The sequence below is a fragment of the Harpia harpyja genome, chromosome 20, assembly GCF_026419915.1.
Source record: "Harpia harpyja isolate bHarHar1 chromosome 20, bHarHar1 primary haplotype, whole genome shotgun sequence".
In the NCBI taxonomy this organism is placed as follows: Eukaryota; Metazoa; Chordata; class Aves; order Accipitriformes; family Accipitridae; genus Harpia; species Harpia harpyja.
In genome coordinates, this window is record NC_068959.1 from 2937692 (window position 1) to 2955888 (window position 18197).

Here is an 18197-nt window from a genome sequence, read left to right on the forward strand (position 1 = left end):
TAAAAATTAAAGTATAAAGTCCGAACCTTCACTGAACCTAGTAAGGAAGGAATCGGAGTTCTTGCCTATTAGAAGTAGCATATTATTCAACATTTTAAGTAAATATCCATCAGGAAATAGCCTGTACATTCACTACCTGTCATTCTGAACCAATAGAGTGTTTATAAATTACTTCTCTTTTTTTCTGGGGCTTTCAAAACGTGACTTACCTTGTTTCAGGAAGGCCCCTCTGAACTATTTAATATACTCAATTGGCAGGACTACTAATTATATTACAATTTCAGACAAGTTCATTGATTTTCAATCATGTTGCCTTCATTGCTCAAATCAACAAGGCTTATCATCACCCATTAACTATTTCTTAACAATTTACTCACATACTTTAAAGACAATTTGCAATATTGCAAGAGCAGTGAAAAGTATCAGTGGGACCCTCCTTCCTTTCACCTCAAGGGACATAATAAAAGGAAAAGTGAGGATGTGCCATACCATGGCTGACGGTATTTGAAGGCTGGTCATGGGCCGCTGTGTTTTATAATCAAGTGGTCAACTTTTCTACCTGATCAGGAGATTTTGGAACTCATGATGTAACTGTTGAAAGGTGTACAGTTTCGTAAAGCCACAGGCAGAGTCAGATGTGGATGTGATATGTGGGGGCCCAACTTCTTCCTCAAGGAAAATGAATAACCTCGCTGGCAGCAGCGGAAGACTGAGGAAAATTTGTGGGTTTTTTTAAAGAAAGCCTGAACGAGTTAATAATAAACTTCTACTGGAAATCACTGGCTTAAAGTACCTAACTCACTGCTGTGTTCTTATGCAGTCCATCATTAGGCTCCAGGACTGGCAAAATTAAATTGTCTTAACAGTTGCTTTAGAATAAAATGAAATCTGTGTTTGCAGCTTGCTATGTGTCTACATATCCATATGGGGATAATTTAAATAATTACATTCACTAGCATACACTTTCCATCTTTTTATTTCTATTTTTTAATGGGCCTTACCAGAGAGAGATGTATTTTACTTCTGTCTTACCTACCAGCTGCCAAGTATTAACCAGAGCTGAGTCATCAGCTTGGAAGGAAATCAGCCACGACAGAAAGCCCTCAAGTCTACTTGTTTTTTATAGCTTTAAAAGTGAGAGATTGTTCAAGTGTAATCTGAGAGGAAATGCCTAGGGGCAACTGAGGAGACACAAAAATGGGGGCTTCTAGCAAAGGAAAGGCTTTAAACTCCTCCTCTGCACTGGACGTGTGGGCCTACTGCCTCATCTTCTATTTCCTTTACTTGAGAAGAAAAGAAAATGTGTTGTAAGATGCGGGGCAGCGAGTAAAACACCGTCCAAGAGCTTTTTAATCAGGAGGTTACCAAAAAGACAAGATTTGTTTTATTAAATTGAGTTTTCAAATTCTAAATAAAAGCATTTACTAGCTTTTTATCTTCTCTTCCTCCCATTACTGTCAGGGTTGCAGCTCCTCCTGACTTCAGGAGGTGCCAGATCAAGCGGAAGGCAAGCGAAGGAAGCGATCTGCTGTTAGAAATGGCTGGCAGTTGTCAGAGCCATCCCCGCGTTTATTTAAGAGACAGTGCCCAAGCAATTCGGGAGAATAAGACTGAGAGTCAGGAGCTTCTCATTCCGTCTGTACCTTGGAAAATTAATTTAAATTTCTCTGAGTCAGTGTCTCCAGGCACGATAGGATAAAGACAGTAATTTTTGTCCACTTTGACAGAATTTTATGAAGGTCCTGCACTCAATGCTCGTCTCACCTATGATTTGCTTGCTGCTAGTAACATTTTTAGAGTGAAGTGATTTAGGAACTGAGGTCCACTGAAAGCCTACGTGATTTATTCAGACTCATAGATGAGAGGTGGTTTGTCTCCTACAAACGCATAGGAAAAAAACTTCCAACACCCAAGGAAGTTAGATGCCCAAATCCTGGTGAAGTCAACTGACAGTTAGTACCTAATGTCCCCAGGTACTTTCCCAGTTCTCCAGATGGCACAACCCGCCTCTTCCAGTCCACCAGCAATGCTGACCCCCTCTGCCCGGTGCTTTGCCTGCCCCAGCCTCTTGCAGACACGCTTGTGTGCCCGTGTTTGCAGCCAGCTACACGAAAACCTGCGAGGTCCTGTGCCCCGTGCAGAGCTCTGCTCCTGCCAGGATACGGCCGCCTGCCTGCGCCTGCCCGGCTCCAGCTGAGATGGAGATGCCCCAGCCGGGCTCAAGCCCTTCTCCAACATATCCCAAATGGCCAAAGGCACCAGAGCAATTTTGCTCCAAGCCTAGTGGTTTTTTCTCACCCACCAGCTCTTAAAGGAGATAGAGGCCGTCCCAGACATCACCTATTTAATGCTCTCAAAACCAGCGTGGGTTGATATTTTCTTGTAATGGTTTGCTTTAGGCTTTCCTCTTCAGATGGGCACTCGGGTCAGCACGCCCAACGACTGCCACAACGATCATGCTCCCTAGAAACAGGGCACTCTGCAAAGCAGAGCTTCCTTGCATTGCTCAGTTTTTTGCCTCACACCATGTTAGTAATCCACACATTTCACCTGCAGAGCTGAAAACACAATAGATTTATACTGCGGAAGGTAGCTCAGGGGTCCTAGACACTGAATCAATGTTCTGCATGAAAATTAGCTTAACTTGAAATTATAGCAAGGTGTCTCTTCAAGAGTGATTAATAAGGAAACGGCTTGTTTTCACCTACAAAAATATGCGTTGCACCTCCATTCCTGCTCTCTTATCATTTTCCTGCTCCTTCCATTTTTAAACTTTTTATTTCTTCTCCCTTGTCTTACATAATTCATTGCACAGGTAAATTATTGCATGCAACTGCCTTGTGATAACAGCAAACTGCAGAATGCATTTTTATTGTCCTTGCTACAAATTAATACATTCCAAGTAAGCACATTTTACTTTAAACTTGCAAAGATTTCAGCTCCAGACTTTGGAATATATGGATTATCCTTTGCTATTTCCCTTGGTGAATATATATCATTGCTAACCATTACTGTGTCTGCAGCCAAGGGTAATATAAAAATGCTATTATCTTAAGCAAAGTAGGAAAAAAGAGACATTCAAACAAGTACGAGATTGGGTAGATTGCCTACTACTGCATACTGAGTAGTACCTTACTTGTGAGCAGACCAATTCATTACAATAAAACAGCTCAGGTGATAAAGCACACAATGAGCACAGATGGCGGCATCAAGCCCCCCAAATATGCATTGCTGCTATAGGATGTATATACCCCAGAGCTTAGTAAAAATTAACAGATTAATCATTTACTTGAGATGTTTTAATCTTCCCATTTATGATTTGAAAGGAGTTTGCAGCACTGGATGTTTTCTTTTGAAAGAACACATTAACAAACCATCCGTGTTTAAAACATCTGTTACTGGAAAATTTGTCCTACTGGACCCTTATAATTGGGCTGAGGACCGAATGGCTTTTTAAAACTGTTTTCAAGGAATACAATATTCTGATTTATGCTGATGTTTTCCAGAGTGCAAGGACCAAGGAAAATGATGCCCTACACTCAGCAGTCTCTTGATTTGCAAACTATCAATTTTCATAGTTGATTACAATTTTATGAGATTCTTTATCCTCAGCAACTCTTTTTCCTCTTGAAAGTGATAAATTGCTTTCCCTCCCTACAGTTAGTGTATGCTGTACCCATTTCCCAAGCAATATCCATACGTAGGAGAGAACATAATTTTCCTACTGTTCTTGGCGTGTCCTGATCAAAGATACCAGCACGCACTTGAATTTTTCATTCTTAAACTTTGTGCTGCCTTTCAGCGTGTTCTTTTCTTCCAGAGACATTAAGGGCCAGCTGTATAAATACACTGACTTCAATTCTACCGCTGCTGTGAATCCTATGATTGATGAGCTCAACCCAAACTCACCCCATCAAATGTCACAAGTAGGCTGCATTTCACATATGTGCTTTATGCTTCTTGCTGGGAAGATGTGAGCCAGCGGTTTGGGGCATTCTTCTGGTGGTCTTCACATTTTCTGCCTAACAGGATTCTCATCTCTGCTTGTCAAAACGAGCATCTGGATCTGCCCGTGTTATTTGTGGCATCCTGAACGAGCTGATACAAAGGGAAGCACTGCACGGCATTCAGCAGCTGAGCAAAACAAACCTGCTTTTCCCCTTCAGAAAGGCTGCTTTGGAGAGGATCTTTAGGCAAGTCTAGACTGTGCAACGCCTGATGCCGAGTCAGACAACGTGGAGCTGCTTTTAGCATTGTGTTGTAGCCTGGTTAGAGAGCCCAAGCGCAGCGCTGCACGCACGTGGCTGCGTTGTGTGGCACAGGTACAGCAACGAGCATCAGTAAGGACGCTGCTTGCCTGCCGTGGACAAGCGCGTGCTCGTCTTCCAGCAGGATTTGACTGCGATGAGTGAATTTACTTTCCTTGGGCAAGAAAAGGAACAACCATGACAACATACTGGGATGAAAGCAAGGCTTTCTATGGGTAAACTTTTGATAAATTTGATTAGTTTGTAATATATTCAACCAGAGCTCTGAATCTCAGAAACTTTTAATTTTGTCAAAATCGGGCTCCAAGCTTTCTATTTAAGTTTATATTTCCTAATTTTCTATATCACCTAATCAATGAGCTGTTACAAGCTAGTGTTACGTTCTAAAAAGAGACAAAGGAGAAAGCAAGATAAAAAGAATATAATATGTTGGATAAAAGCTGTCTGTTTCCGCACGTCACTATGAAGAAGGTGCGTAGAACTAGGCTCAGATTCTTTTAAGGAGAAAAAGGCAATAAAAGGGAAGTATTTTGTAAGCTGGACTGATGGGCCTCAGCAGGAACAGTAAGCCAGGGCCCAGGTGGTACAAAAAGGATCAAAGGACACTGGCAGAGTTACTGCAGCTTTAAAAACACTGAATTAACTGAAACGCAGTCTAAAAGTTGGGACCTGCCTGTACAGACACAGTGAGCTTGGGAAGGGCTGGAGAGAAATCTTTTTACTTCCAGTCGATTCTTCTTTCTCTACTCTTTCCCAACAGAGAAACTTGGAGTTCTCGCTATTAAAAAGAAAAAAAAAAAATCTGATTGTTTTTACAGAATAAAACACCCCTGTGTTTTTGATGTTAAAAGTGTATCAGTCCCTCCCTGGAGGAGACAGGCGAGCAGATACACCCAAGTTCTGGCTGACTTGGTTCTGTCACATTCTCTTACTCTTTTAGTCTAATACAGAAAAGCAACAGAAAACCTCCCATGTTGAAGATGGAGTTTTTAGTTTGATACAGACAGACAAGAGACAATCCCCAGTGCTGAACAGTGCCCATCAACTATACTTAGATTCTCGGCATCTTCACTCAATTCAGCTTGGCTCCGTTTCTTCTCTCTACTCCTGTCAAGAGAAATTCCTCAATTTGTCCTTTAAGTTACTAAAAACCGAGAAGGATTTCCTGAGAAGGGCTCTGCCTCGGGAACCCCCCCATACATCTGAAGGTAAGCAACACTGTCCCGTCATCGGTGCTGTTGCCCCAACATCAGCTGCTGGAGGAAGCCACGACACAGGCAGAAAAGGAGAGAATTTAGTGACGTGGGCAGTCAGCCAGCCACGTCAAAAACTGCAAAAACCCAGCTTTGCAAAACCTAATGGCTTGCATGGGAATATCAATGCTGTGAGACAAAGATTTCTAGACCCTGCAGTGTTTTCTAGCAAGTCTGGGTTGATACCAGAATGCATGGCATTTTTTGCAGTATTTAGTGACTATATAGCAACATTAAAAAGCCAACATGGATAGTGGGGGTTTTTTTGCATAACAGCGTTCTTCTATTAGTAAGAAAAACCACATGCAGCTGTGGTGTGAAACTTCCATTTGAAAAGAAAATGGGATCTTTCAACAACAAGTTAAATCTAAGTGGCAGGCATGAGTATGAAACGAATCAACCCCTCCCCACACTCCATCTAGCTTTCCTCTCATTCTGGTTTTAGTTTCAAAGCCTTTGGGCCTTATATTCTCAGTGATGATAAAGTCTACATTGTTGTCTGCCAACTAAACTCCATTCAAGCCCCATAATATATCACATAATATACACGGGATTAAGTTGTTAGCTCGCTTTTCTTTCAACTGCCATTCATCAAACAAATAGTACTTTGAGGAAGGAAACCTATTTTCCCAGCTGCAGTATGCACAATCTAGTTATCCACATTGCTGAGACTTTACTACCTCAAAAGATGACAAATTATTATGTAGAAACATTAAGTCAGTTTTCATTCAAATCAACTGGATGCTTCGTGCTCTCCTCCAGGTACTCGCTGTGGGTGGGGAGCACTTACACACGTCCAGAAGACCTGAGCTGCAGTCAAACCTAAATCCCACGTCCACCACGGCACTTCTTAAAGTGCATAAATATCCCTTTTTTACTGTTTCTCTTTGCGTCAGCCTCTCTCTATTAACCTGCGTATAGCTATCTGCTTTTACCAGTTGAAAGCTCTCCTTTGTAGGGGTCTGTGCACATCTAGAGAAAGACCTAAATAGTAATTTTCCTTATAATATATCCCCTGTAATAAAGTTACTGAATTTTCCTGTAAAATTAAATAGTTTCAAAGCAGAATATGTCAAAATCTACCCATAGTGAGCAACGGGTTACCCCGTCTCCTATTCTGGAGATACCGCTGGTCATATTAGCACATGTAACTGTGGGTTTAAAGTTGGACAATGATTTTGCTGCTGGGGAGGTGGATACTCCATGGGCTAGTTCCTTGGTGAAATGCCAGCTTAAGCTAATGTAATTTTAAACTATATCCGACTGACTGAGTTTGAGGTCAGAAGAAAGATAGCACATGCCTGAATACAAGTTCTGCCAGGAGCAAATGTGGTCCAGGGGACGGAGGTGAACGAGAATGCTGGAATATGCCCCGTGTGATTCTCTCACCTGTAAAATGGTTTGCCCTCATTTTGCAACCCAGTGGGCCATATCTTTAGCCAATGTAAATAGCCCTCAGCGAACCAAGCCGACTACAAGCAGGTAATAATCTGATATATAGCTGGGAGTTAGAGAGCTAGTTTTAGAAACACTGTGCTGTATTTATTTAAATATCCTGGGCTACTTCATGCAACAGAAATGATTTTCTGAAAGAAGAAATTATTGAAGCAACGCTTCTATTGACAAAAGTAGTAATTAGTCTGAAAGATGCTTTGAAACACTGCTCTTAACTATGGAAATGTTATTGACAGCTTGTTTTACAGTTAGGATACCTGCTGAAGCCCAGGTAATTATATACGTCCCCCCTTGGTACCTATCTTTTTGATTGCCTGCATGATAGCAGGAGTGAGCAAACCCCGAACTGCATTCACTTTTGTACACAGACAATTTGGTGCGTGGCCTTTCACGTCTCTGTGCGAATGAGATTAACACGCAACTTTGCTTACGGGAACGTTTTCATGGATTGTCATATATGCCATTTACTAACCATTCACCTGAAGGATGTGGGTCTGATACAGCTCTTCATAGCCGTAGGCATGACAGGTGTAATTGCCCATGTGAATAGTTGTTACCTTGGTGATGTAGAGGGAATCATCTTCTCCAAAATCCTGTATGTAACAAAAGACAGGAAAGGTGCCTTATTATTTAGTAAAAATATTTTAAACACCACATGAAGGGAGACTACCTGTTCAGTGGTTTTGATAGCACCGCATCTTGGCAACACAGCTTGAATTTTGAACACTAAGTTTTGAAGTTCATAAATCAACACGCAGGGAGAAAATGAGTGGCAATTTAAGAGTAAGGCAAAGTAACTCATTCTGAGAACATGAACTTTTGTGCTGGTTGCTAACAAGGTGCTCTTTCCACATAAAAAAAGACGGCGAACTTCAGCTGTTCAATTTATGGGGGAACTTAATATCTACTTGTTAACCTCAGATGCATAAAATGCTAACTTCTGGGTGGGTTAAGGTTTCCTTTATCTAAGCTGGTTCTCAGAAAATGCACTGTAACCTTGAGACTTGATGAGAAAGAACTGAAACTGTTTGTCACTTATCTCAGACAATATCCTAGGCAGGAGATGAGGAAGAAGACAAAAAGCATTTTCTCAAACTTGTTTTGATCTGTAACTGCTTGACAAGTATCTTTCTTTATCCCCTTCATCTTCCTAGATCTGCTCTTGCATTACTTCAATTTTTGATTATAGATGGGGAGAATATGAGTTAGTAGAGAGGCTTTGGCACTTGAATATGCTGTACAAGTGCCCTGCTTAGGAATTTATTTCAAATTATAGCTAACAGAACCACAGCACTGATGGGTATACGAAGCAGCTTCTCTTGTTACTCCATTAATGTTCAGACTTCTGCAGCTCCAGAATGTTTGTACTTCTAGGCAAACCCAGAAGGATACATTTAAAAAACAGTTCATGAGCTTAAAGAACAATTTTTCTTTAATTAGCTCCATGCGTGAAGCGTGCGAAACTAAACTCTTTGCAGAATTTCACTGCAAAAGTATGGCAAATTCAACTTAGAATCGGGGTGGCACAAGCGCAGTACAACAGGGTGAGTGCTGAAGAGTGGTTTTGCTCGTGAAAACCCTAGGACTTTTTTGCCAAATTTCCACTGTGTGGGTGGAAAGCCCAGCCTGCAGCCAAGAGGTGTACGGGGAAAGCCCCCCCACGAAGTCCTGCCCGCTCCCACCCTTGTCCAGCACGGCCACCCCGAGTGAAATGGAAGCGCAGCACCGTGGTGCGCTGAGGAGGGGAAAAACCTCCCAGCCGGGGTCTTCCAGCACGACTTGATCGGACCTACCAGGGTGGAAGGCATAAAATAGGAATGCAACTTTGCTCTGCTGGTGGGGAGTCAAGAACTCGGGTCCCAGTTTCTTGGGGAGGGAGAAAGGGAATCGACGCAGGGAGGTGCTGACGCCGCTCCCTCTCCCTGCTGCGCCCACGACAGTCCAATGCTACACGGAAACATCCTCGTCCAAGCTGTTACTGCCAAACCCCCTGCCAGGTGCTCGGAAATTACGAGCAAGAGTTGTTTGATCATTGGATGGGCTGCTTTCTAAACCAAAACCATTTGGGGCTCCTTATATCTCACTTTTCCTGCCTCTTCAGGGTGCATCTGCTTTACAGTTTCAAGCTTTCCTTTCCAGCCGTGACACTTCGAACATTTTTTGAAGGAAGCCGCGATGCTGAAGCAGACTTGCAATGCCAGCTGGCGCCCTTAAAGAAAAGCACAAAGTAGCCCATCTCTTGCAGTACGGGATTGATCTGGCACTACTTCTGCTGGCTCTTGAATCTTCTCCAGTAACTTCTGCCTGGCATCAGAGAAATGTCTTCATGCCTCTCCTCTCAGTGGCAGGCCAGCACTGGCAGGGAGGAAGGGAAGTTTGGGACCTTGCCTGGTTTTTAGACATGTTACAAGGCAGATTGAGAGTGAGCACTGAGAAATACGGAGTTTACAGGCAGGACAACAACCCTTCCCAAAGCACAGACCTTGACCTGAGAGAGCACAGATATAACCACCCTGGCTCTGCGATATGCTGCCTTAAGGCAAATGTACGAACAACTATAAAGAATAACAGTAAATCCACAGATGATCCTGAAATTCATTATCTATAATCAAAAGCATCTCAGCTATTACTGCCACCTTGGGCGTCAGGCAGATTTGGCATCTACACTATGAGATAAGCTGGTTAAGCCACCCAATACATTATTACAAATATCTACTCAAAAATTCCCATTTCAAGCATTTGCCCGTTTTCCGGTCAGCTAGATCTTTCCTGCCGGAAAGCAGAGACACATGAGTAACTGCAAACAGAAAAGATATCAACCCTGTTCAAATGATATTTGCATGACATGCTTGCAGTGGAGGGGACTTAATAACAGTTTTTAAAGTTAATCCCAAAGCAACTCAAATTGAGTTTCGATCAATAAAAGCAGGATGGCTACTTTTATGGAATGATTTATAAGGCGTTGTAGAAAAACAGGACAATAAAATCTTCTCTGTTTTAAGTATGTTGCTTCCTTTAAGATATCTCAGAAAAATACTATAAATGTTCGGTTTGTGCTCTGTAATTGTCTTTTTACGGATGATCTGTTTTTTCCAATGCATACAAATGTATTAATATAAGTAAAGACCCTTGCAAAAACAAACTGATGCAAGATTATAGTATTATTCTCTTCCTCTCCAAATGCATTTTTCTTGTAAAGAGAAGCTTATATTGGTAAAAGCATGGTTTATGACTTTAAAAACTATTTTCTGACTTCGAGCACTTAAAGAAGGTTATCAAAGATAATTTAGGTTAACACCATATCATTTATGCCAGACTCAGAAGGAAATTATCTGTCCTGTATTAGAACTTGCACACACACAGTAAATTCACATAAAACTACAATGTTATTAGGAATGACCAGCAATAGATGTGGGAAGGAAAAAGTGATTATGAAATTTAGGTTCAACACTGAATCTTTTGCTGCTACAAAAAGAATACTGAATCCTCTAACAAATTAATTACTCTTTCTGTGCGTTTACTGCAGCTCACGGTTTCTCCTTGTGTCTCCCTGTGGATATAATTAGTATATTAGGATCGCACAGTTACATTTTACATATATGCATGCACTCTTACACACAAGCACTTTCTGTGTGTATTTTATAAGGGTATATTTGGAAGTGCCGTAAAATTCCAAGCCCTAGAGCGTTAGGAAATGATAAGTCTTTGATTCCTTAATAGCCTCTAACTTCATCTTACGCTCATCCCAGCCAGGAGTCCTGCAGCGCAGCGGGAAGCCGTCCCGGCAGGCAGCGGGCAGCCCTGGTATATTTGGGCTATTTCCCACAGCCCTCCATACTGCACTGCCTTTGGGAGCTCCCACGAGCTGCTCGGGTGCTTCTCTTGCCGCTGCCACTGTAGTAACCGGGGTGTAAATTAACACCGACAGCGCGCTTAGCTGCTGGTTTGGTTTGCTGGGAAGCGGTCCTCGACAGGGTGTAACGCCGTAGCGCTGCACGCAATTTTATCAACCTGAGAAGGAACTGCGGGTCCGTAAGGACTTCTTGCCTCTCAAAAATGTGCATCAGGAAAGCGGGAGCAATTTGAACAAAAGTTCTCAGAAACTGTTTAGCACAAAACATTTTTAGAGACTCAGGTTCTGAGCTCCATCCCTCCACCCAAACACACACACGTAAGCTTGCTGGGAGAACTGGCAGGGCAGAGGATGGGGTGGGCAGAGGGAACGGGAAGAATTCACGCTGGAAAAAGGCAGAGGAAACATTTCAGGCGCTTTGACTTTTTTTCAAATGGATTTTGCTTGCAAAGCCAGGTTTCCAAATCACCACGAGCTTGAAGCAGTCAGAGGGAACCATAAACATCTATAAAACTGATGTAACGTAATTTTTCTCTCCCTAAAACTATCCCACCTTTAAAAGCAGAGTATCTCAGGGCAGTCCAGGAGTCTCAGCAAGAGCTGCACCCCCCCGGGAGCTGGGACCGCCCTGCTCCTACCCCCAGTAACGCCCAATGGTGAACTGAAAAGACATTTTTCCGTATCATCCCATGAAAAAGGACTGCCAGCCAGGAGAAAGGGAAAAAAAGTAACTTCTGAGACATGGCTTTCCTCATTGACCACTGAAGGTGAATTTTCTTGTGAAGAGGAAGAAACAGAAGCGATGAAAATAGAGGCAGAAACCACTCTAACTCCACAAACTGATGAGCCTTGCATCAAAGCGGCCAGATAAGGAAAAGGTGTTCATTACCTCTATTTTATGAATTTCATTATAAAATAACATCACACGTTCTGGTAAAAAAAAATAATTCAGCAAGCTATGCTTATAATTTCTCATAATTGATAAGGTCGACTAGTGGCAGATGATAAATTGACTTTTCCAGCAGTTTGTCTCATGTTTTCTCTCCCTTTTTCGAATAAAAAGTTCTCTGCCCTTCATGAGCTTCTTTTATGTCTTGCAGTTACTTTTCAAATAAAGGACTGATTAAGTGACCTCAGAATCTGTTTTAACTTTTCAAGATTAAAAAAAATACACCACCCTGCATTTTAAATTGATAACAGCTCAGTAATCTAAAAAATAAAAAAAGTTGCTACTGCATTGTGGGAGAATTTGTGGGAGAACTTGTGAGAGAACGAGCGAAACTACGTAAGGCACAACTGTTATTCTCTGTTTGCTAGCACAAGACACTACTGTTCTTTGTTATAAGTTTGTTGAAGTAAGCACAAAAGTAGGACAAGGTCGGGCCTACGTGACTGATAACAAGAGGGCAACGTGACCGAAGACAGGGTGCAGGACAGCATGCAGGTGGAGGAACTATTCGCGTGATCAGAAGACTTTATCCAATTAGACTACTGTTTAAGCGCGTGAACGGCACATGTTAACCAATCAACAAATGGCTTATGTGTGAGTAGATATTAGAAACATATATAACCGAGTGTTGCGCAGTTAATAAACGGAGAAACCGTTTGATCCACAGTATCTGTGTTGGTCCGTTTTCTCCCCAGGGCGAGTCCCTGGCGATGCGTCGTTTTCCCTAGATTGTCGCAGCGGAGAAAGTGCGGCACTGCATAGAGTCAATTTCAAAAAATAACAAAGCAGATCCTAGAAAATGGATATGTACTTTTTTTTGTATCGTATTTCCTTTCCATCACTACTGATTACCCAAGACATCGGTCTCTCCAAACAGAAGATTTTTCATATTTATTTATCCCATTCCTCCCTTCTAATGCATTCCTTGGTCATGCAATCTGTCGCGGCTTGGAGACACCGCGCTTAGAAATGTGTAAAACATTGCATATTGCTTGTAAATCTCGTTCACATACTGTCTCAAGTGAAATCCAATATGTGATTGTAATGCCACAAATCTCCTGCTCTGACACCCGGGAACGCAGCCGGCGGAGAAGGAGCCCCCGTTAACCCGGGGCTGCCGAGCCGGCGGCCGGGGGCGATGCCGCAGGGTGCGGGGCACTGCCCGCCCGCCTTTTTTGCCCACGTCAGATGCTTTTTCATGAAGCTTTCTAACACGTCTTGGGGTTGTTCCAACGCAGAACAGAAACATATTTAAAATCCTTTAAATTTTTGGCAAGGTTTCTTGTTTTCCAGGAAGTTTGAAGGGGAATTAGCATAGAGTAGATTCAGGCTTATTATTTTTTAGGAGAACTTCCAGTTACTTGAGGAAAAAAAACCATTGGCCTTATAGCTATAAATAGGAAGAAGGAACAGGGAAAACAAGCCCCGGTGACGGAAACCCCAGAGGATCTCCCCATCTCTCCAGCTATCGGCAACCACTGGCACACGTCACGCCGCAGTACGGCACTATGGGGCACACGCTCCCCGATTTTCAACCTACACAGCGATTTTAAACCACCCCAGTTAGATATTGAATGCTCCTAATATACGTTGGGGGTGAGTCCCAAAGACGGTCGATACCCCCTCACCATGCTGATTTAAAAGTGTTCATAGCAGAAATAACGACAGAGAGAATAAAGCTCCCCGAGTGGTTTCTTCTCTTAGGAGAGTCCCACCGGTTGCTGGGATTTCTTTCTAAATAATAATAATAATTCGCTTCACTTTTAAACCCTTCCCTTTCAGCCCTTTCCACCAAGTCCAGCGAAGCTGGGAGCCTTCCCCATGTGGTTTCGCTGCCTACTGACAAAACCAGTCCCGGCACTGGCGCTAGCTGGTGTCACTGGTTTTCTACTAGACGAAGAAAAACACCATCACGATTTCATAGTAACCAGCACAGCAACGGAAATATATTAACTAGTTGATGTTAAAAAAGCTTGCCTGATCCTCAGAGTCCTAGAAATCTCTCTCTGATAATATTTACAGGATTTTAAAACAAAATGTACCCAAGCATTTAATGAGATTATTATTATGCAAAATCTACAACAATGGCTATCACTTTGAAAATTATTTCTCCTCACTAATCAAATGTCTCTGAACTTTTTTACAATAGATTCATGAGTGATTCATATAAAAATAATAAAAACTAAATTAGTCATGGGCTCTTAAATCACTTTCTTTGGTGCTTTTAATAATTCATTTCCAGAGACAAGCTGAGAACTTATGCTTCATTAATATTATTTGTTCTTGGTTTTACACATGCTATCACTTTAGTAATTTACATGGAGAAAAAATTCAGCCTTAAGCAAATGCCAGAAAACTATTGCAAACACAGCCTGATGGGGTATTAATTTATCTTTTCCTGTTTTTCTGCTCAAAGAGTTTAGCACAATGTGAGACTTTGCTGGTGAGCCAAAAAAGTTTTTGCCTTGCACATATGGAAATGAACTTTTTAGATAGTTGTACGATTAGAATATAGGAAAAAAATGGATTGCTTTTATATCCTGAGAAACTCAGAGACAACCCAATGAGGAAAATCAATGGTAGGTCTTCCTGCTGGAGCTGTTGGAAGGGAGGAATTAGCATAGTGGGGATTTAGTGAAATGTTTCTATTAATTGGATCTACTGGACATTTCAGAGAAATGCAAAGACCATGACTGAACAGGTAAGTACCAATCTAGGTAGGAAATTATATTCATAAACTCCAACTTTCTCCCTACAGTACAGAGGTAGATAATGGGGATTCATGGATTTCGGTCTGTAATTAAATCACCAGTTGCAACAGTCAGAGCAGGTACGGGAGTGTACAACTGATTTCAGAGTCCTAATTCACCTCATTCTCAATTTTTTTCTAATGCATTTTTTTAAGCGTGCCAGTCTAGTTACCTTAATACTTCACAGCAGATGGGCTCACTCCTTTCTTCTTGCTCATTTTTAGAAGATTCACGCTGCATTCATAGTTATACTTTTCTGCTATAAAACCCAGACGGAGTACATGCAATTCATCTATAGGAGAGTTGCATCTAACATCTCAGGTTTCTCAACAATTTCACGAGGTATGTGCCCTATATGCCTCTAAAAATGCAAGCAAAACAAAACCACCCCAGAGTAACATCTTCCTCCACAAAATCAGGCTGTTTAGGAAGGTGAAGCCCTATACTCCACTGGCTATTCAGGACCAGGTGAACAACTCTATTGTCTCCATGACGGTATTTCCGCATTTGCAATAATCAACTACAAACTTTGGTCTGTGACCCAAAAATGAGCTATTCCAGTGAAGGCACAAGTTGGATACAAGATCTTCATTACAGCAAAGTGAGAGACTATATATTCTGAAAATACTGCAAGTATTAATTTTCCACTTAACCTCTATTTTAGAGCCTGCAAAGACCTAAGATACTACAAGCACTGTGCAATTTCTTAAACTTTGATTTGAAAGAAAAAAACTTGGCTTTAAACATGCAACTTCCTGTAATTTACTCCCATCGCAGTATTACTGCAGCATCTAGGATGACACAGGGTTTGATAATTTTAACAGCCCGATTTCTATTAGCAGGGTATTAAGTGGGGTTATTCACGCATGACCTTTTTATTATTTAACAGTGAAACTACATTAAAACCATCAACAGGCATATATCACCTTCATACAGCCTGTTCTAATGAGAAATCTAATCCAAGTGACTTGCACTTTAAAGGTTCACCATTCGCGTTGGGTTTCAAATATTATACATGGAAAATGGACATTTACATGAATATCATGAAATGTGTATCAAGGCAGGTAAGCACAGGTCTTGTAAGAGTCATGAGATATACGTGGAGGTGAATCTTCCCGGGTGCACAGGTAGATGTGGAGTATGAGCGATCAACGATTTAGAAAGAGGTCTGTGCCCCCCCAGATTCACTTCTGCCACTTCCTAATGCTCTCTGCGCCCGGGACCTGGCAGAGGTTCGGTGGGCAGAGATGGAGGCAGGCTTGGATTCGGCCGGAGTAAGGCACATGTATTTGTATGGGGAAGAGGCGAACGTGTCCAGAGGAGAGAATCACTCCTTGTCCTCAAAGCAGGGACTTACACCTCCGAGCTCAGCCTACGTATCTCCGGGGTCTCGGGCGATGACAGGAACCCCAGCAGCAAAACCCAGACTTTCTTCACATGGCCTCACCAAAGGCAAGAATGGCCGAAGGCGAGAGCAGAGGTCTCTTCTGCCGAGTCTCCCTCCCCTGACGGGAGGCGATGGCAGAGGAGACGCACGGGAACGGGGCCGGCCTTAGCAGGACGTGCTGCTGCGCTCCCAGGAGCCGCTGCTCCACCATTTCCCAAACCGGGAACTTCGTCCTCGTGCTGAACAGCTTCTCCCCGGACTTGTCTCATCCCAGCCTCAACCCGTCAGCCTTTCAGCCTGTGCGACGTCCTGAGGCTGTAATACAATGCCTGAGGTGGGACGGGAACATTCAAGACTTCTTCGAGAATTTGGCACGTGGACATCTTACTGGACGTTTCTCGGTGTACTTTGTGCAAGATAAGCTGATCGATACATGCAAGTGACAATAGGAAACAAATGATATGCTGCATCTTGTTAACTCCTGGGAGCATGCTTTTTAGGGGCAATTACCGGTTTTTCATCAAACGAGGAGAAAGACAAGTCATAAAGTAGCTGCGAAGCACTCTCCCTCCCCTGCCTTGAATTCCCGGGTGTGCTTTCCACCATGTGGGACTTGACTCTGGAGTCTTGCGCTTGTCCCTGGATGGGATTTTTTGGGAGAGCGAGGACATGCTATCCTACCTGGCATCAGCAGGAATGAAGAAACCTGTATTTCAACGATCTGTTATGAAAAGCTTATTTTTGAACTAATGATCTAATGCAGATTTGAGTTGAAGTGTACAGATTAATATGAAATGAATAATGAAAGACACTCATGAATTTATGTTATAGCTACCCGCATTACACTTGGTAATTCATCAAATTCTTATCTACCTGTATTTGGTAACATTTGTTTTCTTATGGTAATCTGTGTTGTTTGTGTATGCTTCTACCATGCTTTTGAAGGAATAACTTTTGCTTATAAATTTTGTTTATTAATTTACATATGTTTCTCTGGAGATAATATCAAATCATGTGAAACAATATCCTATAAATACTGTATAAATACGTTTGACTCCATGAGGAGTTTATTATATTTTCAAACTGAGGAATGCTTTCATAATCATGTATTTGGGAAAACATACTGCTTGTTCCTAGGGGGCAAAAATATATTATTTTGAAAGATGACACATTTTAACCACTTCACTATTTGTAGTCAGAAATCAATTTATAGCTATCGCAATCTTATCAGCTTCAGCTACATTATAGTTATTTTCTGCGTGAGAAAAGTTGATGTGACTTTTTTAAAGTATAGCTGCAAAGGGACTTCTAATGGATAAATAATATGGATGGGTAATTTATGGACAAATAATATTTTTGTGCTAAAAGCAATCTTAAATGTTTGCATGAAAAATTGTTTAATTACATGTACCATTAAGATGGTTCTTTTGCAATAGCTATGTGACAACTCATTAACAGAGTTCTTCACAGACAGGACAAGACAAATTATTACTATGTTGCTTATGAAAGCTTCTGATTAAGACAGCAATGAAAAATTATTAATATTTTGTTGCCAATCAACTTATCACATAAAAATGATTTAAGTAACGCGCTTGAACAACCAGGCTTTATAGTAATCTTCAACCTTCAGTTCCGCGCAAATTTAGGATTATCTAGGTTTTTGTTGACCATCTTTGTCACTTCTAGTATCAATCTGGAACACAGTCAACCTTCTCCTATCACATTTGTCACGAATCTGGAGAGAATAAAGCCACGAAGGACTTCTGAGCGGTGCCTCTCCTGTGCTGCTCTCACACCTAGTTGGAAGGATTCCGTTTTTTTCCAGAGTTGGGCTTCTTTTTTCATCTGATTTCTTGAATTAGCATTTAAAAGAGAAAGAGTTTAATTGAAACATAATACGAGGATTTTTCCGAGTGTGCGAATATCCTGTAGGTTTGTATGTGACTACCATTGTGCCAGGAGCAGGGAGGATTTTCTTGAAGTTAAAAAGGTACAATTAATCTCCTGTTGCACTTCCAATTAGCCAAATTGCTAACCTTATTGTGAAAAGCAGAAATGCAATCGAGTTTCTGCTTGAGGCATACTAAAAGAAAACTGAAGTAATTTAATTAACTGACTTCAAGTATATTAAGAAGCACACTGCCTTTACTTTCCTGCTGTCAATGCCTTTAAATAGACTATTGTTTAATGTGAGTTTCTGTACCCACGAAAGGCTGAAGCTTTGAACCGTCTGCTGCCACCCACCCCACCCCACGCTGTTGAGCATGCACGGCTCCACGTAT

General features: G+C 41.8%; 1 protein-coding gene across 2 annotated transcripts in view; it reads right to left on the reverse strand.

Moving 5' to 3' along the window:
- Nucleotides 1-18197, reverse strand: part of FSTL4 (follistatin like 4) — a 240379-nt gene that overhangs the window by 21856 nt on the left and 200326 nt on the right. For both annotated transcript variants that reach the window (XM_052772036.1, XM_052772035.1), the window contains exon 8: nt 7449-7569. In XM_052772036.1, coding sequence (XP_052627996.1) covers nt 7449-7569 — 121 coding nt within the window. The remainder of the gene's footprint in view (nt 1-7448; nt 7570-18197) is intronic.